General features: G+C 39.7%; 1 protein-coding gene and 1 pseudogene across 1 annotated transcript in view; one reads left to right on the top strand and one right to left on the bottom strand.

Annotated features, from left to right (window-relative positions):
• The window catches only part of ENPP1 (ectonucleotide pyrophosphatase/phosphodiesterase 1), a 91,246-nt gene that overhangs the window by 61,006 nt on the left and 2,607 nt on the right, over window positions 1-27,633 (bottom strand). The window contains exon 3 of the mRNA XM_011998040.1: window positions 27,499-27,631. Within this exon, the coding sequence (XP_011853430.1) occupies window positions 27,499-27,631 (133 nt within the window). The remainder of the gene's footprint in view (window positions 1-27,498; window positions 27,632-27,633) is intronic.
• Window positions 7,579-10,003, top strand: LOC105552382 (annotated as a pseudogene).

Raw genomic sequence — 27,633 nt, 5'->3', positions numbered from 1 at the left:
ACAAAAATTAGCCGGGAGTGGTGGCGGATGCCTGTAGTCCCAGCTACTCGGGAGGCTGAGGCAGGAGAATCGCTTGAACCAGGGAGGCAGAAGTTGTAGTGAGCCAAGATCGGGCCACTGCACTCCAGCCTGGGAGACAGAGCGAGACTCCGTCTCAAAAAAAAAAAAAAAAAGAACACAATACCCTAAATCTAATATAATGTTAGGAGTCACTGGTAATAGAAAATGCAGCTCAAAACAATTATTTAAATTATGAGAACACATGGATACATGGGGGAACAACACACACTGGGCCTGTCACGGGTGTGGGGAGGGAGAGCATCAGGAAGAATAGCTAATGGATGCTGGGCTTAATATCTGGGTGATGGGATGATCTGTGCAGCAAACCACCATGGCACATGTTCACCTATGAAACAAACCTGCACATTCTGCACATGAACCCCTGAATTTAAAATAGAAGTTGAAGAAAAAAATAATAAAAATAAACAATTATTTTAGATAAATACAGTATAGATTTGGTTGGACTAGTATCTTGGGCAAATAAAACTATCAGATTTTTCTCTAAACTAAAATTAGTAATCCAGAAAAGGTATTTTAGTACCTCTGATATTTAAGCAAAGAATCATTACATCATTTCTCTTTTTAATTAATTATCCTGACAAATAAGTATTTGAAGAACAGACTCAAAGAAAACTCCTATCAGTAACTGATGGGAGCTGGTAATGACAATTGACAAAATAATTTTTATTAGAAGGAAAAGTTAAAATGAAATACCAAATTAAAAGAATGGCTTAAGAAAGCAGGAATGACTCATATTTTACCAGTTAAACTGTAAGTAAATTATACATTAAAATTCCAGCCATATTCAATTAAAAATACTAAGTTTGGTGAAATTGTGACCATAATCACAAGGGACCAGTAACTCTCAATGGCTTCATATCTGAATTAAGACATGTATTACTTTTGGAGCTTTGTGATCTTGAGAAAGTTACATTATTTATGTCCCTTTACCAATAAAAATAAAGAGTTGGACTAAATATTTTCTGTGGTTCCTAATAAATGTAAAATGTCTACAAATTTACTTCTCTCTGGAAACTAATTATACCTTTATTTGGATAAACCCTGACCCTACATCCTGTACCCTCTTCTCTTAAAGACTATTACCTCGGCTGGGCGCGATGACTCATGCCTGTAATTCCAGCTCTTTGGAAGGCCAAGGAGGGTAGATCATGAGGTCAGGAGTTCCAGAACAGCCTGGCCAACATGGTGAAACCCCGCCTCTACTAAAAAAAAAATTAGCCAGACGTGGTGGCACACACCTGTAATCCTAGCTACTCAGGAGGCTGAGGCAGGAGAACCGCTTGAACCCAGGAGGCAGAGGTTGCAGTGGGCTTAGATCATGCCACTGCACTCCAGCGTTGGTGACAGAGTGAGACTCTGTCTCAGGAAAAAAAAAAAAAAAAAAAAAAGACTATTACCTCAAATATGTACATGCATAAAATTCTTGGTTGAACACAGGCTATTAGAAGGAGAAGCTTGTCTTGAGAAGCTCCTGAAACACCAGCCCAGGAGCCTCACTTCCCCAGTTAAAGCAGAAAAGTGGTCAGAAACTCACCTGCAGCAGGCCCTTTATATTTGAAATCTTTCCTGGGTTTCTGCAAGCCCTTTAGACAGCTGATATTTCTAGGGCAATTATTCTCCTCTCCTACCATGCTCACTCATTTTTGTTTCAGTAAGTACCAAACATTTTCAAAGAAAATATAACCAGCACCTATAACTTCTGCCTCAGTGGGCAAATCACTTCTTTACTAATATCTCACCAAGTGCTTTCACAGGTCATTTCTCTCCGAAGTTAAAGGTCAAAGAATAAAACATCCATCTCACAGTATAAAGTAATGGTTTCATTGAGCTTTGATGTTCACCTTCACTCCATGACTTGTAGACCAACATTGAATCTTAAGACACAAGCATCTCATCAATAAGGAGAGTGACAGAAAACACTTCAACTGCACAGCAGAATCACTCTTCAAAAGGCTAATGGGTCCCTCCTCGGATACACCTCCAGCCACTAGAACTTCTATTTAGATTCACAAATAGTTAACCCCCAGAAGTAATCACAGAATTATCAAATATCCATTCTTCTGTTCTTGGTCCGATGGTTTAACTGTCTCCTGTCTTCAGTAGGACTGTCACTGTAGCAAAATGCTGGTTTTGTGGCTTTTCTTTATCTATGGTACTGATTTACTTCAGCATCTTAAGAAAAGCAATCTATTGAGAAAAAACATCTTGAGGAAAGTGCTTAGTAAACAAAATTTCTATCTCTTGCCTGATAACAAAATTAAATGGCAAATAGAGCAAGTGTTTAAACGTATAAAATAAAATGACCAGAAGAAAAGATGAGCAAATATTTTTACAATTTTGCTTTACATGTATGACACAAAATCCAAAAATTATAATGGAAAAGTTGATACATTTGAGTTCATAAAAATTGAAAATTCCTGTAAAGCCAAAAAAAAAAAAAAATCCACCACATTGGGATGGGGGAACTAAGATAAGACATTTTTGGTATATGACAATAGATAATAGGGTATAAAAATCAAGTAGGAAAAAAAACCCAATTTTTAAAAATACCAAAAGTAATAAACCAACTATTTAAAGAAAATAGCTAATAAAAATATAAAACATTCACTGTCATTAAAAAAATCAAAGAACTAAAAATCAATGAGTCCCTTTTCTACCCAACAAAATGAACAAACATTAAAAAGACTGATGATCACCAGTGCTGACAAGCACGTGAGGAGAAACAGACCCTTTCACACTGTCTTCACAGAAGTGTAAGTTCCTTTCTAAAAGGTCATTTCGATGAATCTATCTAAATTCAAAGTGTGCTTGTTTACCACTCTTGCAATTCCATTTCTACTATCTGCTAGAAATATTCACATAAGCACACAAAGATATGCACACAGAGATATTTATTGTAGCAGTGTTTGGAACTGCAAAAACTTGCAAATAACCTACATTTCTGTTTATAAATAATGGAGCAAATACAATACAATGTGGTAAATCCAAACAACACAAAATACTATCCAATTCCTTTCAAGTTATGTAGATCCATCACTGGAATACTTGCTGTTAAAGCCTTCAGCCTCCACGTAAGCAGTTATCCTTACACAGAGGCCACCATGCTATGAGGAATCCCAACCATTCCATGCATAGAGACCACATGAGGAGGCCCTAAGACTGCATGAAGAGAGAGAAAGATGCCTGGCCAGCTCCTAAATGTCCAGCCCTTGCTGTTCCAACTCTAAGTCACCATCTAATTGCAGTTGCATGAGAGACCCTGATTCACACAGGTTCAATCAAGCCTTTTGTGGACTCCTGACACACCAAAAACTATGAGAGATTTTTGAGTCTACAGAGCTGATGACCAGGTGCTGAACAGAGATTAATTTATCAAGTTGTTCACACAAATCAAGATGGCTTCCTGCCCACATGAGGAAGCATGCTTGCCTTTCTCCTTCTCCCACATTTTATGCCTAAATCATTCCCAAGGTAAAGTGCACATCTGGCCAGCTTCATTCTGAGGTAATAACCTGGTTGTTCATCACTTCATTGGAGAAAGGGAGATGTCTGAAAACTAATCTACACATATGGTGCAATGGAGGCATGGGTGGTGTGATGTCGCCTTTCGGAAATGCACAGAGTTCAGGCACAATGGTTTATGTAAGTCTACTCCTAATTTTCAGGGTGGAGAAATTGACTTTTGATTATACACACTAGTTTTATGTAAGAAGAAAAAAAAAAAAAAAAAAAAAAGTCAAGAGAACCTAAAAGCCTGGAACATCCTGTAAGGGCAGAAAGTAACGAAGTACCAAACACATACAAACACACACACGTCAAAGGGTCACAGAAATTAACTGCCAATTGGCCATGGCTGGAACAAGTTGAGCAAAAACATGGAAAACAGAGTACCAGGTTATAATTCAAAGTATAAAATAGACATTAATGACTCCATACTGAAAAAGACTGAATAAATAAATATAAGGGGGAGAACAAATTTCTAATTCAGAACAATTCCAAATAATGTATGCAGATACTCCACCATCAAGGAGGTGGAATGTAACTCTCTACCCTTTAAGGTGACTTGCTTCCAAAGGTACAGTATGGAAAGGGACAAAAAAGAGTATATTTACAGCAAAGAAACCTGAAAAAGACTACCTCAGCTGGGTAGTCAAGGTTAACATCATCAATGACAAGATGTATTAATAGCAGATACTCTCGACATGATGTGTTAAGAATGGCATTTTACCATCTGTCATGTGCTTCCCAAAAATACATCAATCAAGTATAATCATGAGAAAAACATCAGACAAATCCCAGTTGAAGGACATTCCACAAAATACATGACTCATACTCTTTAAAACTGTCAAGATCATCAAAAACAAGGAAAGTCTGAGGCGCTTCACCAAGAAAAGCCTAAGTAAACCTGACAACTCAATGTAATGTGGTATTCCTGGATGGGGTACTGGAACAAAAAAAACAAAAAAAGACATTAGGGAAAAAATAAGTAATTCTGAATAAAGTATGGACTTTAGTTAATAATCATGTATCACTGTTGATTCATGAGCTGTAACAAATGTACCTTACTAATGTAAGATGTTAATGACAGAGGAATTGGGTATGGAGTATATGGAACTCTGCACAAGCCTCACAGCTTTTCTATAACTCTAAAACTAGTTTCAAACAATATGTTTATTGAAAGGAAAAAGAGAAAAGAGAGACAGGCATGAATCTATATTATTCTACCAAAAAATTTCTATTTCATTTTTTAAAATTTTTGATCTATTTTTCTTTTTCTTTTTTTTTCTTTTTTTTTCTTTTTTTTTTTTTTTTTTTTTTTTTTTTTGAGAGATGGGCTGTCATTCTGTCACCCAGACTGGAGTGCAGTGGCGTGATCTTGGCTCACTGCAACCTCCACCTCCCAGGCGCAGGTGATCCTCCCACCTCAGCCTCTCAAGTAGCTGGGACTACAGGCACATGCCACCATGCCCAGCCAATTTTCTGTATTTTTGGTAGAGACGGTGGTTTCATCATGTTGCCAAGGCTGGTCCTGAACTCCTGAGCTCAAGCAATCCACCCACCTCAGTTTTCCAGAATTCTGGGATTACAGGCGTGAGCCACCCAGCCTGGCCTTATTTATTTATTTTTTTTATTGTTTTAAATGCATTTACACACTCAAACCCATATATGTATATAACTGAGAAATGATTCTATATGCAATTTTTGTTTCCTCTTTTTGCATGTAATGCTATTTTTTAAATATTTTCTTATCAATAAATCTTCTAAAATATACATATTTTAATTTAGGTAGATCTACAGGCTGGGACATGGAAATATGTAAATCATAAACAGAATTAAGTTTAAAAGGCAAACTGAACTTTCACTTTATACATTTCATCAATGTATGATTCTTTTAAATCAATAATGTGCAGACAGTGATTTCACATCCTTTCCCTGCCTGTGATGGACACTGTGTTCAGGTGCCTCGACTCCCCTTCAGAGATAAAGGCACCACTGCTCCTCTGGCTGCTGGGAGTGGTCCCCTATAGGGAGTGTCTCAGCTAAAGACAGCTACTTTGCCCAAAGTCTCTCCTCCTTCCTGGGGCATCTTGCTCCCTCCTGGACCACTCTAGAGGGTCTCAGACTAGTTTAAGAAGATCCGTAGAGTGGACATAGCCTCCAATAAGCATCACATCCACTGAGCACTGCAGCTCACCTTCACCCTCTGCACAGCCCTACTTTCCTGCCTTGCCTTCTACAGGTGCAGAGCCTCCAATGAGCATCACACCCAATGAGCACTGCAGCTCACATTCATCCTCTGTACAACCCTAATTCCTCGTCTTGCCTTTCACAGGTGCTGATCTCAAGAACATACTCCAGTGAAATCCCAGGCATGCTCATTTCCATCTAATAGTCTGTTTCCCAAAAAACCCAAGTCGTGTTACTGCCTTTCTTTTGATCTGCCAACTCAGAGAAGTAAGTTTGACTACCACATTTCCCAGGCTCCCAGACTCCAAGCATCAGGCCAGGGTAAGTCAACAGGAAAGAGAACATAGGAGGGTGGGAGGAAGGGAGCAATCAGAATGTATCTACCTTGTCCTCCCTGCTCCAGGTGGGACCCCTGCAGTGGCTGCAGCTCCCCAGGGTCCCAGCTGCTACAGCAAAGTCCTAGCTCCCAAGCTCTGGTTTCATCACCTTTTTCTGTTGCCCTTCCTGCTCTCCAGGTGGTAGTGGCTTCCTTCTGTTACTCTTCTCAGGGTTGCCTAAGGGCCCCACCATTCCCTGTTTGACCATTAGCTCTTCTAACACTTTTGGCATTTGTTTCCTATATTAAATTCTTTTGACTAAGCTACTGAGTATGAGCTTTGTTTTTCTAATTGGACTCTGACTAACAGTAAATAATCAGAGCAAGACAGATAAATACATGGATGGACGGATAGACAGACAGACAGACAGACACACATCCCAAGGCACAATCCAAACTAAATTTAACATAGGCAAAGAACGCTCCATTTTGAAGGTTATCTTGGTTTCTAATTCTCAAATCTCTTTGATGCAAAAACATATTTTAATTAGATCTTTCTTCAGTTGGTTTTAAAAAAGAAAAAAGAAAAATTGTCCCCCAATCGTTGGTCTATTTTGCAGCAACTATCAAGAAAGGTATATCGTTAAGTAAAAGTAGTATTAAATTAGTTTAGAAAAGAATTATAAAGTTTAGTTCAGCTCATAAGATAGGAAAGGGAGGAAAGCAGTTTTATTAATGGTGCAGAACAGCTCTTTCTGCTTTCAGGCAGAGGACCCAACAGACGGACCGAAAGGAGAAGCCTCATGAATCTTATCCAAAAAACATAGTTTTTCCTGCCTAGGCAAGTATCTTGCCTACGCAGATAGTAGGTCAGAGACGAAAAACAAAGTGTGGAAAGAACATAATGTGCAGTTAAGTTTCTGTAATTTATTTGCTGTTTTTATCTGAAATAATTTTTGGAACATAGTCATTTGGGCACCTTGTGTTTAACCTTGAAAGATGGGCTCAGTAGAAACAAACAAAAAGACAACTAAACAAAGGATTTCTAGTAATTCTTCCTGCGGACAGGAAATGGGAGATACAAACCACCACTTAATTTCTGTAAAGGCCTAGTATTTACTCAATCACAATTACAGTGACAACTTAAAGACAGAATTTTAAAATTGGTAATGGAAGGGAATGTGCAGGCCCGGGGCCCGGGGCTGGTGTCACACAAAGGCTCCGGCTTATTTTCCAGCTGCCTACTGGACCTCACTACCTGGATGGCCCACAGGTACTGAAAACTCCACGTTTTCAATACCACACTCATCAGCCTCGTCCACCATTGACCCTGTGGCTAAAGACAGGAAATTTTTCAATTTGAGACTGATTGCAGGGTTTCAGTTGGCCAGCATTCATAGGAATGAAGACAGACACAGAGATGGTATGTCTAAGAAACTTCAAAAGGTGTAGACCACCTGATTGAAGCATTTCTGATTTCTTTTATATTTTTTCATTATATTTCTGTCCTCCTACAAGGGAAAGTCATGATTATACTAACTGAGCTAAAATGTTTATTAGCAGATGCCCAGTCATCTTCTCACATCTTAAAATCAGAGTAGGATGTCTTCCGGTGTTACATCATGTTGATCACGTGGACACGCTGGCTGGAGCTCTCCAGCTGACACAGAGCAGGGTTCTGTGCTGTCTTCATACAAAGTGGAATTTGACCATCACTGCGCCATGCCTTGGGACATCCTGAAAGCCAGCATAAACACATCCTCTAATCCTGGGACACTACTTTCCGCTCCCACTGGGAATCCAGAATGACCTCCACTGAGAGCAGCACTCCTACATCAATGCTGTCTGTTACGAGACACAGCTCCATTGGTTTGCAAAGTTCTTCCCCTTCCTGGTGCTCTTGCACACACTCTGTTTTGCAGCCTGCAGCAACTTTTGGCTTCACTACCCCAGTACCAGATCCAGGCTTGAGCATTTTGTGGCCATCTTTACAAGTGCTTTGATTCTCCATGGACCACCCGCGTCCTGTCAGAAACAGTGGCCGAGCAGTCAGTGACGCCTCTGAAACTCGCCCAGTTCGATTTTGCTTTTGTCCTCAGGGTGTTTAACTGACATAGATTCCAGCAAGCAGTCATTGTCCTACCCGCAGCCGGGTTTGGAGTCAGCTGGTATAGAAAGCCCAACTTCCAGTCGCCTGGACAAGAAGGAGGGGCAACAGGCCACAGCCATCTTTGAAAAAGTGAGAAGATTCCGCATGCGCGTGGAACAGGACATCATTTATAGCGTGTTTCTGAAGCAGATAACAGTCAAAGTCATTTTATTCGTGCTCATCATAACTTATGTTCTGTATTTTTTAACCTATGTCCCTCTTTAAATTGACTGTTCAGTTGACATTCAGGCTTTTACAGAATATAAGCCTATCAGTGTGTCTATTCCTTCACAGAAATCTTGAAGCTTCTGGCTTAATTTTATGCCATTTTGGATATACTCTACAGTCTGACCTCCTCCTACAGGCTGTGGTGGATGCTGAGGAGTTCCCTGAAGCAATATTCCTTTGAGGTGTTAAGAGACAAAAGCAACTATAGTGACATCCCTGATGTCAAGAATGACTTTGCTTTCATCCTTCATCTGGCTAATCAGTATGATCCTTTTTATTCCAGACGCTTCTCCATATTCCTATCAGAGGTCAGTGAGAACAAACTGAAACAGATGAAGCTCAATACCAAATGGACAGTTGAGAAATTGAAACATTAGCTTGCGGAAAATGCCCAAGACAAGATAGAACTGCATCTTTTTATGCTCAACGGTCTTCCAGACAAATGGAGGTGCTAAGCCTGGAGCAGATCCTGGAGGTGTAGCTGCCCTCTACCGTCTCACAGCTGATCAACCTCAAGGAGCTTCATGTGGACCATTCATCTTTGGTAGTAGACCATCCTGCACTGGCTTTTTGGAGCAGAATTTTAAAATCCTCTGCCTGAAGCATCCTGAAATGGGAAAAATCCTATGCTGGGTATTTCACCTGAAGAATCTGAGGGCACCTTTTCTCTCCCACACAGGGAGGCTGTGTTCTCCCTGAACAGTTGAGTACTATGCAGTTAGAGGGCTTTGGGGACTGAAAAACGTCCAAGGACGACCCTCTACTTGAAGGGCAGCCTCTCCCGGATCCCACAAGTCATTGCAGACCTCCTGCCTTCACTGCAGAAATTGTCCCTTGATAATGATGGATGCAAACTGGCTGTGCTGAACAACTTCAAAACCATGGTCAATAAGAAAAGTCCAGAACTGATCAGCTGTGACCTGGAACGCATTCCATACTCCATTTTCAGCCTGAATAATTTGCATGAGTTAGACCTAAAGGAAAATAACCTTAGAACTGTGGAAGAGATCATTAGCTGTCAGCATCTTCAGAATCTTTCCTGCTTAAAGTTACGGCACAATAACGTTACTTATATTCCTGGATGAATTGGGGCATTATCTAACCCAGAGCAGCACTTTTGGGGTCTTATTAATATTGAGAATCTGCCCTTGCAGATTTTCCTATGCAGCAAACTACATTATTTGAATCTAAGCTATAACCACTTGACCTTCATTCCAGAAGAATTCCAGTATCTGAGTAATTTGCAGTACTGTGCTGTGACCAGCAATAGTGAGATGCTACCAGATGGGCTGTTTCAGTGCAAAAAGCTGCAATGTTTACCTCTGGGGAAAAATAGCTTGATGAATTTGTCCCCTTATGTGGGTAAGCTGTCAAACCTTACTCATCTGGAGCTCACTGGAAATTACCTGGAAACACTTCCTCCTGAACTAGAAGGATATCAGTCCCTAAAACAGAGCGGTCTGATTGTTGAAGAGGATTTGCTCAATACTCTTCCTCTTCCTGTAACAGAATATTTATAGATGTACTTAGACAAATGTTGACCTAATGAAGAGACCCATGTTTCAAAATCATTTTTAAAAGTATGCTCCAGGGCTTTAAACAAGAAGTAAAATTTTCTAAGTTAATAAAGATGAAAAACGGGTGACTATTATGAAAAAAATTAGTAATTGATACATGAGTTTATAATTAGAAAGGGAACACAATTTTAGAAATGTGTCACCTCTTCATGTATATATTTAGGCTTAAATCAACTTAATCATATTCAATAATCATTTGGATAAGGAATCTTAAAATAATATTTATAAGAACATTGATATGTTAACCCTTTTAATCTGTCTTCTGGTAAATGTTTCTTGAACAAGTACTATGTACATTTTCATCAGTGTTAATTAGAGAACTATCAAGGTATTTTTTAAAAACTATAATATCACAATTTTTACATGCTATCCAAGATAAGATTTTAAGATGCTAAAAATGTTCCATACATCTATATCGTCAATATGAAAGTGACTAGCCGTGTGCCATTGCACAGCAGTACGGATGTGGCAAATGTGACTGAGGAACTAAACTTTTTACTTCATTAAACTTTAATTAAATAAAATTTTAATTTAAGTAGCCACATGTAGCTAGTGGTTATCATCTTGGAGTGAACACATCTATGAACTCAAAATCTGGCAGGAAAAAAAAAGTTACAAAGTGGTCAATTAACAACAAAAAAAAAAACACAATGTGTTCTTTTTTTTTCAGGCTCTCTTTGATTTGCTAGTGCCACTAAAGCTATTACAGTTTTCAGGCTCCTGTTGATTTGCTTGTGCCACTAAAGCTATTATAAAATAACTTTTCCAAAAGTAAATCAGACCTTGTCTTGTCACTAAGAACAAAAGTAAAAAGAAACCAAACAGAAAAATATTTCAGTGATTTTCAATGGCTTTCAATTGCTTTTTTTTTTTTTTTTTTGAGACATAGTCTCGCTCTGTCACCCAGGCTGGAGTGTAGTGGCACCATCTCGGCTCACTGCAACCTCCACCTCCCGGGTTTAAGCAATTCTGGTGCCTCAGTCTCCCGAGTAGCTGGGATTATAGGTGTGTGCCACCATGATGGGCTAATTCTTGTATTTTTGGTAGACATGGGGTTTCACCATGTTGCCCAGGCTGGTCTTGAACTCTTGGCTCAAGTGATTCGCCTGCCTCGGCCTCCCAAAATGTTGGGATTACAGGCGTGAGTCACTGTGCCTGGCCTCCAATTGCTCTTAAAACAAAAATCGGCTGGGTGCAGTGGCTCACACTTGTAATCCCAGCACTTTGGGAGGCCAAGGCGGGTGGATCACGAGGTCAGGAGTTCGAGACCAGCCTGGCCAACACAGTGAAACCCCGTCTCTACTAAAAATACAAAAATTCACTGGGCGTGGTGGTGGGCGCCTGTAATCCCAGCTACTCGGGAGGCTGAGGCAGGAGAATCGTTTGAACCTGGGAGGCAGAGGTGGCAGTGAGCCAAGATGGCACCATTGCACTACAGCCTGGGTGACAGAGCTAGAATCCGTCTCAAAAAACAACAACAACAACAACAACAAAAATCCTGCCTGGAGATGGCTCTGGCAACATTTCCCACCTCACCCCCATTACACTCCACTCAGCGCTGCACACCAGCCATCCTGGCCTCCTCCAAGCTCTGGGATGGGCCATGTCGTCTCCTCTCCCAGGGCCTTTTCCCTGCTGCTGCCTTATCTCATAATCCTCTTCTGCTTGCCTGTCACTTCCTAAGAAATGCCTTCTCAGACCTCCCGGACAAGGCTAATTCCCCCTCACTATTCCCTCTCTAACCCGTACACAGCTTCTGGGCTGCAATTATTTCAGCTGCAACTTGAGATATTCTTGTGTAATTCTTTGATAAGTATCTGGTCCCCTCGGATAAAACCCAAAAAACAGACGTAAGTAAACTTTCCCTTTGACCATTTAGCCCCCAGCCTCTTGCACCAGACTGCCCACACAGTAGAAACTCTACATATTTGTTAAATAAGGTACAAGCCACAGCAATAACAATATTGAACCCTGATCTAGCATCTACTATCAGGCATTCTTCTCATTAGTTTATAAATATGAATCCATCTAACCCTCAAAACAAACCTATGAGGTACCTACTATTATTATCCCCATTTAATAGGCAAGGAAGCTACAACACAGAGAAGTTAAGGGACCTGCCCAAAGACCCAAAGCAATTATTGGCAGAGATGTGATTTACACTCCAGTAATCTGGCTCCAGGGTCTGGCCCTTACTCACTAAGCTCTATGGCCTCAACAGGATTCAGTAGCAATTGAGTGGTTCTGGGACAGGAAGATGGGGCCAAAGAGCATCTAAGGAATGTTTCTTTTGAGAGGACACATTGAGTTGGGTCTTGGTGGGTGCCTGATGTTGGGTGAGAAAAGGAGAGGTTAAACAAATCACTCTGGGGTAGAAAACAGATATAATCTGTACAGAGTGTATTTGGAGAACTGTACAAGGCTGAGCTGAATGTCATGGAAGGCATGCTTCAGAGGTGTGGAATGCTGAACAGAGATATGCATCTTCAGTCCTTTTTTGACTCTCTAAACTGGCAAAGTACCATCAAAGCAGCAGTTGACTGAAACATATCTGAGCCCTACAAACTCCTAAATACAAAGTAGGCACATAATATATGCATATACTATAGAACATACAGGATACTGAGTCCCACTGAGGTATGGCAGCTAGGCCAGACAGACAATCCCAAGCCAACAGGTTTGCTCCCTCCTACCTCACAGAACTGTACCCATTAAAGGAGATAAGTGCTTAGCATAGGGCCGGACAAATAGTAAACACAAATAGGTATGTATGTATTTAATGAACACACATAGCACTTACTACCAGCAAGGTCTACTCTAAGAGGTTGACAAATATTAACTCATAAATGACTGAACACATATGTCACAGACTTTCAGCACTGCTACGAATGGATGCAACTATTCATGGTGAGCCCCACAGTGATTAACGTCTACTCTTACCCCGAGTGTGGGAAATAAAAACTAGTCTCAGCTTAGGAGTATATATTTTCTCATTGTGTGCTGTGGCAGTCCCAGAAAAATTCTGAGCGGAAACATAATGCAGAGAAGTTATTATTTTAGAAAACCTAATACTCTAACCATGAGAAAGAGACATGAGCAACAGAAGTGGAGCTGAGGAATGAATAAAACAGAAAATAAACACATACCAAAAAGCTGAAAATTCTTGGGGACTGAGAATGTCTAAAGTATGCATAGAAATAGTTTCAAAGATTACCTATTGAATTGAGGATACTAAAATAAAAATCTCAAAATCCTACTTATGAAAAGTACATTAGAAAGCTGTCTATCAATAGTAAACTTTCATAGTGGATTATAAATGAAAAAAGGCAACAGAATAATATGCACAAAGTTATCTCATCTTTGTTTTTTTTTTTTTTTTTTAAAAAAAAAGTGATACGTACACACAGAAAAGTCCTGGAGGGGAAAAAATCCAAAAGCAATTTTCATTTTCTTCTTTATACTTTTTTATATTTTCTGAATTTTTTGCAATAGATAGTATTTTTATAACAAGTGGGAAAATATTATAAGTTCTCAAAACAAATATTTTAGAACTAGAAGGAACCCATCTAATCCAACCTCTCATATTACAGTTAAGGAAACTGAAAGTCAAAGAAAGAAAGTAATTGTTCAAAGGTCACATAGCAAATGATTCTTGTGATTCAAGTTTAGACCCTTCACATAATCCCTGTCTCTGAAGACCTTTGCTTGAATCATTCCATAATAGTCAATATTCTTTTTCTTTGAAAGTTTCTAAGAGATAACAAATGTATAAATACTTATATATGTCAATATTCTTCACATTTATCTCCTTTATGCTAATTAGTAAGGTATTCAAATAAATCGTGTCCAAGTAGAGTTGTCTCCTGCTTATTTCCCTGACTAATCCAAAAGTAGATAAGACCAACAGAGTCTATCCATAATGCTCCTAAACTACACGTTCCCACATGTATATTTCATTCACCCATTTCCTAGGATCCCAGAGATTCTAATCAAAATGGTGCTGGGTGGCAGTTTATAGGAAGCTAGTGTGTTTGGATGATAAAGTATTATGGAATAAACTCTGGGTCAAGGACATTTAACCTCATTTTACATCACCTGAAAAAGCATTGGTATAAGATTCTTTGTTTTGGTTTTGTGTCAAGTATACTGTCGATTGTTGAGAGGGGACTGCAGTGGAAACTTGGAATTGGAAAGTTCCATTGATGGTGCAATGAAAAGCACCATCTACATGATATTTTAATAGATGGATGGCTGAACTGGAAAAACATCTGAATGTTATCAGGTAACAGCAAAGATAGAAGACTGGCAAAGCTAAGGGCAATAAAGAGCAATTAAAGGACAAGCCAGTGCAGAGTAAAAGAAGGTAATTAAATTATAAGCAACAAACGAGAGCACAGGCAGGTTCCTGAAAGACGCAGACTGCATATACAGAGGGAGGAGACTATGCCGTGTTCTATATGTGCAAAAGCAATCAGGCTACTTGTATCCATGTGCCACTGAGGTTCTCAGAAGGGGCCAAATGCAAACCACGGTAGCACCAATTCAACCTAATGCAACCACAGTTGAGGTCATGGAGGCCCACTGAGTTTTTTCATTTTGTTTTAGGTTTCTAATCACAACATCACGTATGAAGTCAGTGGCACGGCGAGAGTTAATTAGAATTCCCAGCTACGGAAATTCCAGATGTGGTGCTTTCTGTGCCATCTCATAGCCTTATGGAGTGTTGATAGTCAAACTTAATTGTGCAGACAAACCTCTGAGGATCTATGAAAATGCAGATCTTGGTTTGGTGGGTCTGGGATGGGGCCCAAGATCCTGCATTTCTTACAAATTCTAAGAGGATAATGCTGATATGTCAGTCTGCAGACCACATTTTGGGTAGTAAGGATATAAAGTGCCTTCTGAGTAAGGAAAAATAAAAAATTCTCAGTCACACTGAAGCTTATCAATAATAACAACAAAAAAAACAACCACTTATTCAGGGTACATTATGTACCATTTTGTACACATTATAATTTACTTATCCTAACACACTCTAATATGATTTTGTCTCTATGCTACAGTTGTGGTACTATTTGGGAAACTTTTTGGTCTATATTCAAACAGCTAGTAACAGTACCAGGATTTAAGTCTGACTTTGTCTTACTCCAAAACTATTCACCAGTAAACTACAGAGATGAGATTAACAGAATTATTAATTTTGTGATCTTGGAAAGTCTCCAGACTTTCTCTGAGCCATGATTTTTTCATCTCTAACATGGGGATGGATAATAGCAGCGCTGTGGTTTGGACTAATGAGGTAGGAGGTGCAGAAGTATTTTGAAATCTATAAAAGAATGTAAAGATATAATCATTGTAACTAGGTTAATTTTCACTCTCCTCTCCCCAGTTCTTGAGAGTTTGTTTGGAGGTCCTAGCAGGGGAGTGCAGCTACTCATATACCCTTGACCAAAGACTGGTCCTCGTCTATGGAAGATGGTCATCTTCTTCAACCTAGTGCACATCTTCGGGAGGGACACATGTAGAGTAGTGAGGGAGGAAGGAGACACCCGCCTAGCCAGCCAGATCAGCCAAATCAGCCCTGGCGATCAATGAAATGATAGATGTCGCAGCCAGATCGCCCTCACATCCCCTAGTTTTTAAAAATATTACTGAAAATATTACTGAATATACACCTATTTCCTAAATATTTGTAAATATATTCACAAAATTTTTCTTATCAGGATCCCATTATACTTCTAAAAGTTACTAACAACCCTGAGATGCCTTTTCAGATGATTATGGACATTCTTCCTTAAAACCACACCAAAATTCTAAAAGTAGTAATTTCTTAAACTGTGGCTAGTTGCTCCGAAGCAGGGAAGGGGGGCAAGATGGTTTACATCTCGAACTGACAAGTGTTGGACAGCTGGAGTCAGTCTCCATGGAGATTATCTTTGATAACAGATTTCTTCTGGGGAATAGCAGAGTTTGTGGTTTTGCTTTTCAAAACTCTGCTTCAGCAAGATGTGGAAAAAAAAAAAAAAGAAGCTATGGAAACTCATCTGATTCCAGATATGATGATGGAAGAGGGCCACAGGGAAATCCTCCCCAAAGAATGGGTCGAATCAATCATTTGCGTGGCCCCAGTCCTCCTCCAATGGCTGGTGGATGAGGAAGGCAAATGTCTGCTCTATGAAGAAGACAACTGGACATGCACATTCACAGCAGGAAAAAACCATCAAGAAGTGGGGGGCTGGCCATGCTGGAGCAGTAGACAAATGTGTGTATCTAAATAGGAACTGCTCTGTGTCCTCACAGATGAATGAGGTAACGCTGAGAAATCCCTCTGCAGGGAACTGGCTGACAGACATGCAGTTCCACAAATGCACGTTTGTCTCATTATCTTTTTTGTATAGTTTATTAAAGTATTAATACAGTTTCAATAAGTAAATATTTTTAGGTTGCAAAATGAACTCCTCATCTTTATATTAAATGCACAAAAAAAACTGAATCTGAAGAATACAAATAAAAGGCTGTGTATGCAACACTGTTCGTGTCACCTTTTCAACTTCTGAAATACTGTTCATTGGTCATTTGTTCTCATTTACAAATCACATTGTATTTATTTAGATAGTATGCATATATCTGTGCTCTTCAATTATTTTTTATCTTATATTTGTCTTATTAAAAAAGTAAATTATGGCATAAAAATGGAAAAGGTATTACTGAACTTTTCATACTGTTACATTAAAATCCATTAGTCTATCTTGCACTTTGAATGGAAATTATACCAATGCATAATTTTGTAACATCATTCACTCGTCCTTTGGAAAATATTGGTTCACTAAGTTTTATCATTCTTCCAAATGTTAACGCATGTCATTAAACAACATGAAAAAAAACACACATTCCTCACTATCTTCATCAATTTTGTATAAGGATCAGTAAGCTGTGATACTCAAATGGCAAATACAAGTTTTTCAAAATTCAAATTTTTGCTTGTAAGCTCAGATTTTATCATAGACAACTGATAGTTTCATAGGTTTTCCTTGAAGGGACAAACTAACATCACTCATTTTTGAGAAAATATGTCAAATAATTAAGTCTAAATAAAAAGCTTGTCAGTTCTTTCAAATAAAAATGGTGTTCTTTGAAAAAAAAAATTAGTTCAGCTTGCAACTTAAACAACTGCACAGCTGCTTTTCCTCTAGAAAACAGTACTTCAGTATGCTACATGCATACCTCCAATTGTGTCACATAGAATATCAAAAAGACAGGCAATCTAGGTTTGAGATTATTAAATCTGCTTCATCAAGGACATTTATTTTTTTGAGATGGAGTCTTGCTCTGTCGCCCAGGCTGGAGTGCAGTGGCGCAATCCCGGCTCACTGCAACCTCCGCCTTCTGGGTTCATGTCATTCTCCTGCCTCAGCCTCCCAAGTAGGTGGGACTACAGGTGCCCGCCACCATGCCCAGCTAAGTTTTTTTGTATTTTTAGTAGAGACGGGGTTTCACCATGTTAGCCAGGATGGTCTCCATCTCCCGACCTCGTGGTCTGCCTGTCTCAGCCTCCCAAAGTGCAGGGATTACAGGCATAAGTCACTTGTCCTTGATGCCCGGCCTCATCAAGGACATTGCTATTGCTTCATCTAAGGTGTTCTTTTTAGTGAAATGGCCTTTTTTTTTTAATTGCAAGGGCATGACTACTTGTATACCTGGTGCCACTGCAATGCCTTCTACTAAGGTGCCATCACTCCTTTAATACCACAGTGTAAAGGTCAACATAGTGAAAGGGCAAATAATGTCTTAATCTACTGAGTTTCTTTTCAGTTCTCTCTGTCTAACCATAAAAAATCATCAAGACCCCCAGATGCTTGCTAATGTCAAAAAAACTTTTCCAAGCAGGAGGGGGGTCGGGAAACACACTGTTAGGAACAAGCTACTTTCTCAGAAATATTCACCTGAAAACCAAGATAGAGTGATTTTTTTTCAAGACTCTCAAATCACAACTGTGATAGGATGTTTGCCAGCTAAGTCTGTGCAAAGTCCTGAAATACGGTGAGAAAATGGTTAATCCATAAATGAGAAACACTTGTGACAATTCGCTGTGACAATTTACTTCCTCCAAAATGACTTTCTTATACATATTACATATATAACATATGGAGATATGTACATACACACTGTGTGTGTGTGTGTAGATATATATAGATATATAGATATATAGATATATATATATATGGAGAGAGACAAAGAGAGACAGAGAGAGATTGAGAGAGAGAGAGCGAGACATGGGGTTTCATTATATTGCCCAGGCTGATCTTAAATTATGGCCTCAACTGATTCTCCTGCCTCGGCCTCCCCTTTAGAGGCATGAGCCACCTCACACCGCCCAAAATCACTTTCTATCAAAGCTCTCTATTTTTCTATTCTACTACACTTAAAAATAAGCCAAGAAGGAAACTCTAAGAAGAAAAGCGTAATTTCCCAAAAGTATACCTACTTTGGAAGCTCACAGAAACAGCTGGTTGTTAACTTCACACTAATAAAGTGCACTAATTTTGGCTTCCACCCAGGAAAATTTAGTCACTGAACTACCAAAGACACATGTATATCTCAATATAGAGGCAATCTTTAGCATCACCACACCAGAAATTTCTTAGGTTCTAATTACATATTGTTATACTGAAGCAGGCAAAGGAGAGTTGGAAACCCAACAGCAGGCCAAGCTTGATGAATAGAATATAACATTTAGCTATTAGTCCATGATAAAAATCTGTAGATAAAAGTCCTTCCGGTTACCATCATAGTCTATTACTTACTAATGGTGTGGCTTTTGCCTATAAATTTAGCCCATTGTTGCTAGAAGTAGAGTAATTGAATCACCTACATCTGAATAACTTGAGGTGCTTGTTAAAAAGGATTCTTTGGGTCCATTCCAAATCTAATAAATCATAATCGCTGAGATTGGAGCCTAGGAATCTCTGTCTTTAACACTTCTCAGGTGGTTTTTATGCACAATACTGTTTGCATGGAAACCTGACTAACTCCCTGACTTAGTCTCAGCTTCCTTATCTGTAAAGCAGAATTGACTGTCATCATACTTTCCTATTTCACAGTTGTTGAGTATTGAGGATCAATCAAAAATATATGGGAAATGCTTTTTAAAACTGCCAAGTGCTACAAAAATGATTATAACCATCTAAACTTCTACCACCTACATTTCTACCAACGCTTCTAAAAACTAAAAGTAAAAAAAGGTAAAAATAATTTTTCAAAGACACTACAGATATTATCTTAATTGTTATAACTAAATCTCAGATAACTAGAATACTCAGAAAATAGTCTTCTCGTTAATATTTAACTAAACATTCTGGTCACTCTTTTGAAAAACTTTAAATGTGTTACTACACTGTCTTTCCTTGGTAAATGTATAACTTAGTTTTTATCTGATGACAAGGGATTTTCGAGTTGGGTCAGAATTCTGAGTATCAGGTTTTGTTGCACAAGATTTATGCTTAGAAGAGTAATCTATGTTCGGCCCTGAGCTCATTTGCTAAACGTTTCTTGTTTATTTTTTCTTGTTTGGGGGATATTTTATGGTTGATGGAGGCATGCTTATTTTAACCAAAAGCAGATCTCTAATTACAAGTTGTATTCCAAACGCTTATTTGTTCCTAAGTTGTCTGGAACTTAAAATGCCTCTCCCCATAGCAAGAAAAAAAAAGAAGTTATAAATCATGATAAAGTTCTCTGGCTTGTACAAAAAGGCGACAATATAGATGAAATACATTTGCTGTATCTTAACTATCACACAAATATTTTACAGTGGTATTCATCAAGCTTGAGAGCAAAACTGAATATGAAACTATTTTCATTTACCTTTAACATTGCTACTTAAGATAAAAAGAGTCAGCTGGATGAAGATGAAAAGCTGATAGAGTCGGTGCGGTGGCTCACACCTATAATCCCAGCACTTTGGGAGGCCGGGGCGGGCAGATCACTTGAGGTCAGGAGTTCGAGACCAGCCTGGCCAACATGGTGAAACACTGTCTCTACTAAAAATACAAAAAAAAAAAAATTAGCCAAGTGTGGTGGTTCGCGACTGTAATCCCAGCTACTCAGGAGGCTGAGGCAGGAGAATCACTTGAACCCGGGAGCCGGACAGAGGTTGCAGTGAGCCAAGTTCACACCACTGCACTTCAGCCTGCATAACAGAGTGAGACTCTGTCTCAAAAAAAAAAAAAAAAAAAAAAAGCTTATAGATAAAAGTTTCTGTAAATGTTCTAGAAAGGTTAATGGCCCCCAGTTCTTTATTATACAGAACACATAAGGTCTGTCAATGTGACCACCAGGGATTTTCTTCAGAGTCATGATTAGGATATGATGGGGGCAGGACATGACAAAACTGAGTGTCCAAAGTTAACTCAACAAGTGAAACACAAGAGAAATTAGCAAAGTGTTTTTGAAACAGTAGCTGCCTATCCCTGAGAAAGACACAACATGGAGTGGAAACAGCTGAGCTATAAATGGTGAGAAAGAAATACCAGAACAAGATTCAAGGCAGAAGAAAAGGGACAGAAAGCAATGCTGAAGAAGATCCCGCAGTCTACAAGAATCACAAAGACGGAATTCAGGATGTGGCAACAAAGTTACCAAAACCAAAGAGGCCTTGGTGTAAGTGAAGGAGGCTCTCCTTCATACATGCCGACTGCCACACTTGGACTGTTTGTACCTGAGAGAAGGTTCACTGACTAGATTTCTGATTCTGAATCCAAGTTATCAGAGGCCCTGTCTGCCTTCTTCTTAGGCACCCTCACCTTAGTTGGGTACTTCTGTTCCTTCACTACCTCCTCCATCTCCCTATACCCAAATAAAATTATATCCCAGTTTTAATCTTACCCCGGAATTTATATCCAAGTGTCATCTCTATTTGGATTCCTGACCATCACAGACCCTATGGGTCCCTGCTTGTGTATTCAGTCTTCCCACCTTCCTCGTTTCCAAGTCAAAGTGGGGCTCAGTCTAACTAAAAATGCAGTACATTCATTCAAGCAATTAAAAGCTGACACTGAGTGTCAGGTACTATCTTCTGCCTAATAGTAAACACAACAGTCTTGGGTTCCTAGGAATCCTTTATGTATTTTATTTGAACATATGAAACAAATACCATAAAGGACACTGTGGACACTTCTCTAGGCTCTTAAGATGCTCTGGTAATTTTGAAATAAAATGTTCAACTATGGCTGGACAGACAAATTTTATAAACCAAAGGAACAACGTCAACTCCAAGTCTGATTAAGAGCAGAGACTTAGCTTGAACATTCTTCCTTCTGTATTCTAGAGTTCAGATAATAGATTATAAGGGAAGGAAAAGGAAGCTAACTGAATTTTAAATTTTACACCCAAATCTCAAATAATGCCAGCTCTGCCTCTTAGAAAGAACTCTTTCACAGCACACACCCAGGGCAACTTGAATCTATGCTCCTGGGTTGCATTCCTCAAACTTGGCCCAAATAAAACTTTTTAATTATATTACTTTAGCCCTGGTTTTTTTTTTTCTTTAGGTCAGCAGGATTCACAGTGACTTCCCACCACCCCCTGGTGTTTTTCTCTAAAATCAGTGCTTGGTACCAGCATGAACTCACTGCATTCTCCATTCTTGGAAGTCCTACCACATGTTGTGGAGGTGAGGTCTCACTACGTTGCTCAGGTTGGTTGTGAACTCTTGAGCTCAAGCAATCCTCCCACACCAGCCTCCCAAAGTTCTGGGATTTCAGGCATTAGCCACTATGCTCTGCCAGAAATCTTATCTTGTGTGGTTGAAGCTGATTGAGATTGGATGGATCGGCATTTCCATTGTGCAAACCACACTCAGTCTTCCAGAGTGGAAGAATAAATAAATGGAATAATGAAAAGTTAATTGGCAAAGCTTACAGAAAGCTTTAACCTTCCCTGGCCTAAGGCTCTTCCATTTGCTTAACTTACATTCTACCCTGCTTGGAAAACATCAGCTTTCTCCTTTTGAAATAAGAATGGAAAGATCCAAGCACCTGGATGAAGGAGCCTATGAACCAGCTCTCCTGAAAAGTTGTAAACTAAAAATAAAATCCAAAGCCCTCGACCAACTGAGTGGACCCACTCTTGGCCAAGCAGACCCCAGAGAAACCTCAAAAACTGAGTTCTCAGACAAAACAGGTAAAGAGGTCAAACACAGCTCATCATACTCCCTCCCTTTTGGAGATTAAATGCAACAATTGACCAGCATTAATGTTACAATAGAAATAAGACTGCAAAAACAGTTCTCTGTGGCAATAAGACATCAAGTTATAAAAAAGACCTTAAGACTATGCCAGGAGAGGGTTAAGTCATATCTGCAAATGATCAATCTTGCTACATAGCATGCTTAACTGACATCACTTTTTTTTTTTTTTTTTTTTTGAGACACAGTCTTGCTCTCTGTCACCTGGGCTGGAGTGCAATGGTGCAATCTCTGCTCACTGCAACCTCAGCCTCCCGGGCTCAAGCGATTCTCCTGCCTCAGCCTCCCAAGTGGTTGGGACTACAGGCACGTAATACGATGCCCTGCTAGTTTTTTGTATTTTTAGTAGAGATGGGGTTTCACCATGTTGGTCATTCTGGTCTTGAACACCTGACCTCAAATGATCCCGCCCGCCTCAGCCTCCCAAAGTGCTAGGATTACAGGCTTGAGCCATCACACATGACCATAACATCCCTTTCTGTTGATACCAAGTTTCAGACAGTCTTACTCCTTGAATCAACTGAAAATTAAAGAATCTCTGAATTACCAGGCACAGTGGCTCACACCTATAATAACAGCACTTTGGGAGGCTAACAGGGGTGGATTGCCTGAGCTCAGGAGTTCAAGACCAGCCTAGGCAACACAGTGAAACCCTGTCTCTACTAAAATACAAAAAATTAGCCAGGAATGGCAGTGTGTGCATGTAATCCCAGCTACTTGGGAGGCTGAGACAGGAGAATCACTTGAACCCAGGAGGGGGAGGTTGCAGTGGGCTGAGATCATGCTATTGCACTCCAGCGTGGGCAACAGAGCACGACTCTGTCTCAAAAAAAAAAAAAAAAAAAAAGTATCTCTGAACACGCTGAATAAATAACCTGTAAGCCCTTGCTCTAAGACATCCCACCTTTTCATATGGAATCAATGTATACCTTTCACGTACTGATTTATGTCTCTGCCAGTAACTCCTGCCTCCCCAAAATATATAAAAACGAACAGTAATCCAACTGCCTCTGGTGCACGTTCTCAGGACTCCTCGAGAAAGTGTTTCCCTGAGCCACAGTCACTCATCTGGGCTCAGGATAAACCTCTTTAAAATATTTTACAGAGTTTGGTTTTTCCATTAACAAGGTGATAACTCTTCATTATTGCCAAGGCCTTATAAGTTTCTCACTGAAAATTCTAAATTAATTAAGGATTCTTTTAACAGCAAGCTCTCAGGAGAGAAAAACATCAAAGATCATGGTCTCCAACCTGGAGATTTTGTTTAATGGAAAATGCCATCAAATAAAGGACTCCCTCCAGCCATGTTAGAAGGGCCAATATCAGGCTGCCCTTCCTAAGTGGACATCTTTCTCAGTGGAGATCTTCAACACTTTGTTCTTTAGACCCCGACAAGAAGTGGATTAAAATATTCATTTGGTTACCTTTGGGAATAGAAACACTTTTCATATTTGTATTTCAAGTTGTTTTGTTGATAATTGTCCTTATTTGTGTCATCTTTTTGATTCTTAAATTGATTACGCTTTGTATTTCAAGATGTCTAAAGTCTACCACAAAATTCTATAACACAAAACTTATCACAATAGCTAGATGCTTAGAAATGACCCAACACGCCTCAACTCCAGTGTAAGTGAATGGCCTGAGACCCCACTGCTCTGTCCCCTTATTGTTCAATCCAATCCCTGAATTGTTGCCGACCAATTTAGCCTTGGAGCCTCACTACGTTCTTAAGTTATATACTTCTGCCCATCCCATTCCCTCTGACATGGGACAAGATTATTCAGAAATGAGCCTTCCCGGCCATGTGGGACACACTTACATCCAAAATGCTGATCAGTATTTTCAGAAGAGAAAGATTTTTATTAAAAGGAGGAGATGAGAAAGAAAAATTGCTCAGAGCCATCTGAGATATGTGAACTATGCAAAATGTATCAGGCCCAGACGGACACAAGCATGGGACTTCTGTCACATCTCACTGCAGCCATTCCCAGGGGCAATTATTTAAAAGCATTTTATTCCTGACAGCTGCTTCACCCACTGTCTAGTGTTCCTGGAATCTGTGATACAAAGAACAATGTATAGCCAACCAATAGCTTGTTATTGTAACATAAATGCTTGATAAACAACTTAGGAACTGCCTCTTCTCTTTTCCTTTAAAAAACCATCTGTAACTGCTGCTAATAGGAGCATATACTCAGGGCAACTTGAATCTACGCTCCTGGGTTGCAGTCCTCAAACTTGGGCCAGACTCTCTACTTTTATTTAAAAAAAAAAGAAGAAGAAGAAGAGGAAGAACTCTTTTACTGAAACATGAAAGTAGTCTTCAGTGACCACCACCCACACACAAGCCCTTTACACATACACAGATACAGAGATATATGTATTCATGAGCATAGCAGAAGGTCACAAACACACAAAAAAAATGTTTTTGAGGAGCTAACCGGAGAAACGTATTGCAATGTAGTTGAGAATTACATGACCCTGTAAAACCACGCCAAGAAACAAAAGGGATATTTAAATACATCGCCAAGTCAATACATCTCGGTGGAAGTCTACACTTCAGTTCAAAACTTCATTTACAAGCAAGGAAAGGCATCTAATATTTAACATACCTACTGACGCATGTAGAGAATAATACTTGTTTTTCCCTCTTGCTGTTTTCCTCAGTTTGGCTCAGTACCTAGGCATAAGCATTCCAGGGCCCAGGGCCAAAAGCCTCTAAAACAGAGCTTGGTAGCCCTCTCCTAAGATCAAACACCACACTGGGGAGAAGCCAGGGAAGGACAGCATCCTCACTTCTTCATCCACTCTCACACATCTACATCATTTTAGTTTATCTGAGAAAACTGCAGAATAATGTAAAAATTACATTGCCACTGCAACATAGTTGCCTCTGCAAGGCAAGGCAACTTTTCTATTTATCCTGCTAAATTAAAACAGTGTAGCTGAGGGTCACAGTAGTGGGCCTCTCCCAATCCCAACCCCAGGGTGCAATTAGTTCAGTCCATTTCTGCAGCTTTATGAAAAGTGTGCTGAGGTTTAGTCTGAAAAAAAGGAATTCTGTAATTGCAGCTCCTCTCTAGAAGACATGTCCCAGAGCTCTTTGACAATTGTCAGGTTGTTTTTGGGGCCTTTTCCCTTCAGAAGCCCATTGTTTGGGGGAAGTTCTGGGGAGAGAGGGGGTTGGGGAAAAAAGGTATTGAAGTACGGAAGGGAAAGAAGAATATGAGTTTGCACTTTATGTTCAGTCGCTAAATAGCAATTTCAACAATAAAGGGTCTCACCGTGTCACCCAAGCTGGAGTGCAGTGGCACAATCACGGCTCACTGAAGCCTTAACTTTCCCTGGTTCAGCTGAATCTCCCACGTCAGCCTCCCAAGTAGCTGGGACTATAGACACATGCTACCATACCCAGCTAATTTTTGTATCTTTTGTAGAGATGGGGTTTCATCATGTTGCCCAGGCTGGTCTCAAACTCCTGGGCTCAAGCAATGGAACCGCCTCAGCCTCCCAAAGTGCCAAGATAACAGGTATGAATCACAAACCAGGTCTGTTTGGTAACATTCGCATGTTAATGTCTCACAGTGTTCCATCAAAAGATACGAAGTAAGAATTCTTTCCAATTCAATAGATGCAAAAGACCCCAATTAATGCGATTTAAAAAAAAAAAAAAAGTCCATACTAGTCCTACTTGTGGAAGTAAGTCCTAGGACACTTCCATGTCAAATGCTGAGAGTAGCATCATCACACAGAATGCTGTTTGACCAGCTGACTGCAGGTCTCAAAGACTGGACAGCTTGCTCCAAAAGTAGACCTTTGCTGATATCTGTTGTGGATGGATAAGTAAATGAGCAAGAAAAATTTAAAAACTGAATTTTGCAATTGGAAAACCTGTAAAGATTGGTAGGCATGTAGAAATGGTTTTACACTAGAGTTACACACAGATTCCATATACGATTACTGACTACCTCGTCGTGTGTGAAACACCCTAAGATATTGATACTAAACAATTTAAGTGATCGGGTTGTAAAAGCTAAGGTCTTCCATTAACAAAATTTTAAAAAGGTGACTCAAGAGACTAAGTTATCATCAATATAGTGTTATTATAGACTCAAACAGTGTTACAAGATGCAAAATTTTATCTTCAGATGCAAACATCATGTGGCTTGGGATACTTATTCTTTGAACCTTAGGCTTCTTTTTAAGTACTAAGTATATGACACCATCTCTTAAGTCTAGGAAGATTGATTGATTCCTCAAAGTATTATAGCATCTCCATGATATCCCAAATACGGTGAAAATGGAAATGCATACAAAATGAAAGGAGACTTCAAAAATTAGAAATTTTTCTACAAAGCATTGTTCAATCATATGTAAAGGGATATATTTTAGGGTGCAGTATACATAGAAATCTGTGATTTCCATATAATACAATAAAAATGATTCTGTTTCCTTGTGGTTTTCAATTTACTTCCCTACATACTTCAGCTTGATTTTCACAATTTACTTCCCTACATACTTCAGCTTGATTTTCACAATAATCCCATGCAATGCTCAAGGCAGCTGATGTTGTCCCATTTTCACACAGAAGAAATTGAGGTTTGGGGACAGTTACGCAAGGCCTCAGCAATTAATAACAGCCAGGAATCGAGGCCGTCTCTCAATCAGCACTTCCCACCATGAATTCAGAATAAAAACCAACCCCCACATTTCATAAAGTTGACTGTGGGTCCTGCAACTGTCATAGCAAAATAGCAGAGGAGTAATAGGTAGCTTTTGTTAGCAACACAAACCGTGTAGCCTATGGTTAGAAGAGTGGGCAAAGAATCATAAAGGTTTCTTCACAGTCATATAAATGTGAATATCCATGGAATTTCTGAGCAGCTGCAAGGAAATTCCAAAACGGAGCCAAAGGGAAAAAGTGTTCCCTAAAGTTCCTAATAAAACTTAAAGCGCTCTGCTAACTCTTCAGCTGGAATCAGTTAACCCAAGTGAAGTCATGTATACTGCACCCAGAGCCCCCCAAAAGAAGCAACACATTGATGAACTTTCTTAAGACCAACAACGTTCGCGTTTGTCATTTTTCTCCTCTAAAAACTCGTACTCTCCTGGGGCAGGGGGTCGAGTATTTCTACGGATGACGATTTTGAACAGCCTGCTTTCACAGGCATCCGTAATTCAAGTGAGAGTGAACCATCCTGCCCTGCCAGGGTACCGGGCAGAGGCGGCGGTGTAGGGCACTTGTAAAGGCTGCGGAGGAGAGCGCGCGGGCGAAGAAGCACTCCCGGGTCACGCCTCTCTCCGGGGCCCGGTGCTGACTGCGCTGCGAGTGCAGGAGCTGGGCGCCGCC

Source organism: Mandrillus leucophaeus, unplaced genomic scaffold (genome assembly GCF_000951045.1).
Source record: "Mandrillus leucophaeus isolate KB7577 unplaced genomic scaffold, Mleu.le_1.0 Scaffold552, whole genome shotgun sequence".
NCBI classification, from domain to species: domain Eukaryota; kingdom Metazoa; phylum Chordata; class Mammalia; order Primates; family Cercopithecidae; genus Mandrillus; species Mandrillus leucophaeus.
Note: the sequence above shows the minus strand (reverse complement) of the source record. Positions and strands in the feature narration are given on the sequence as shown.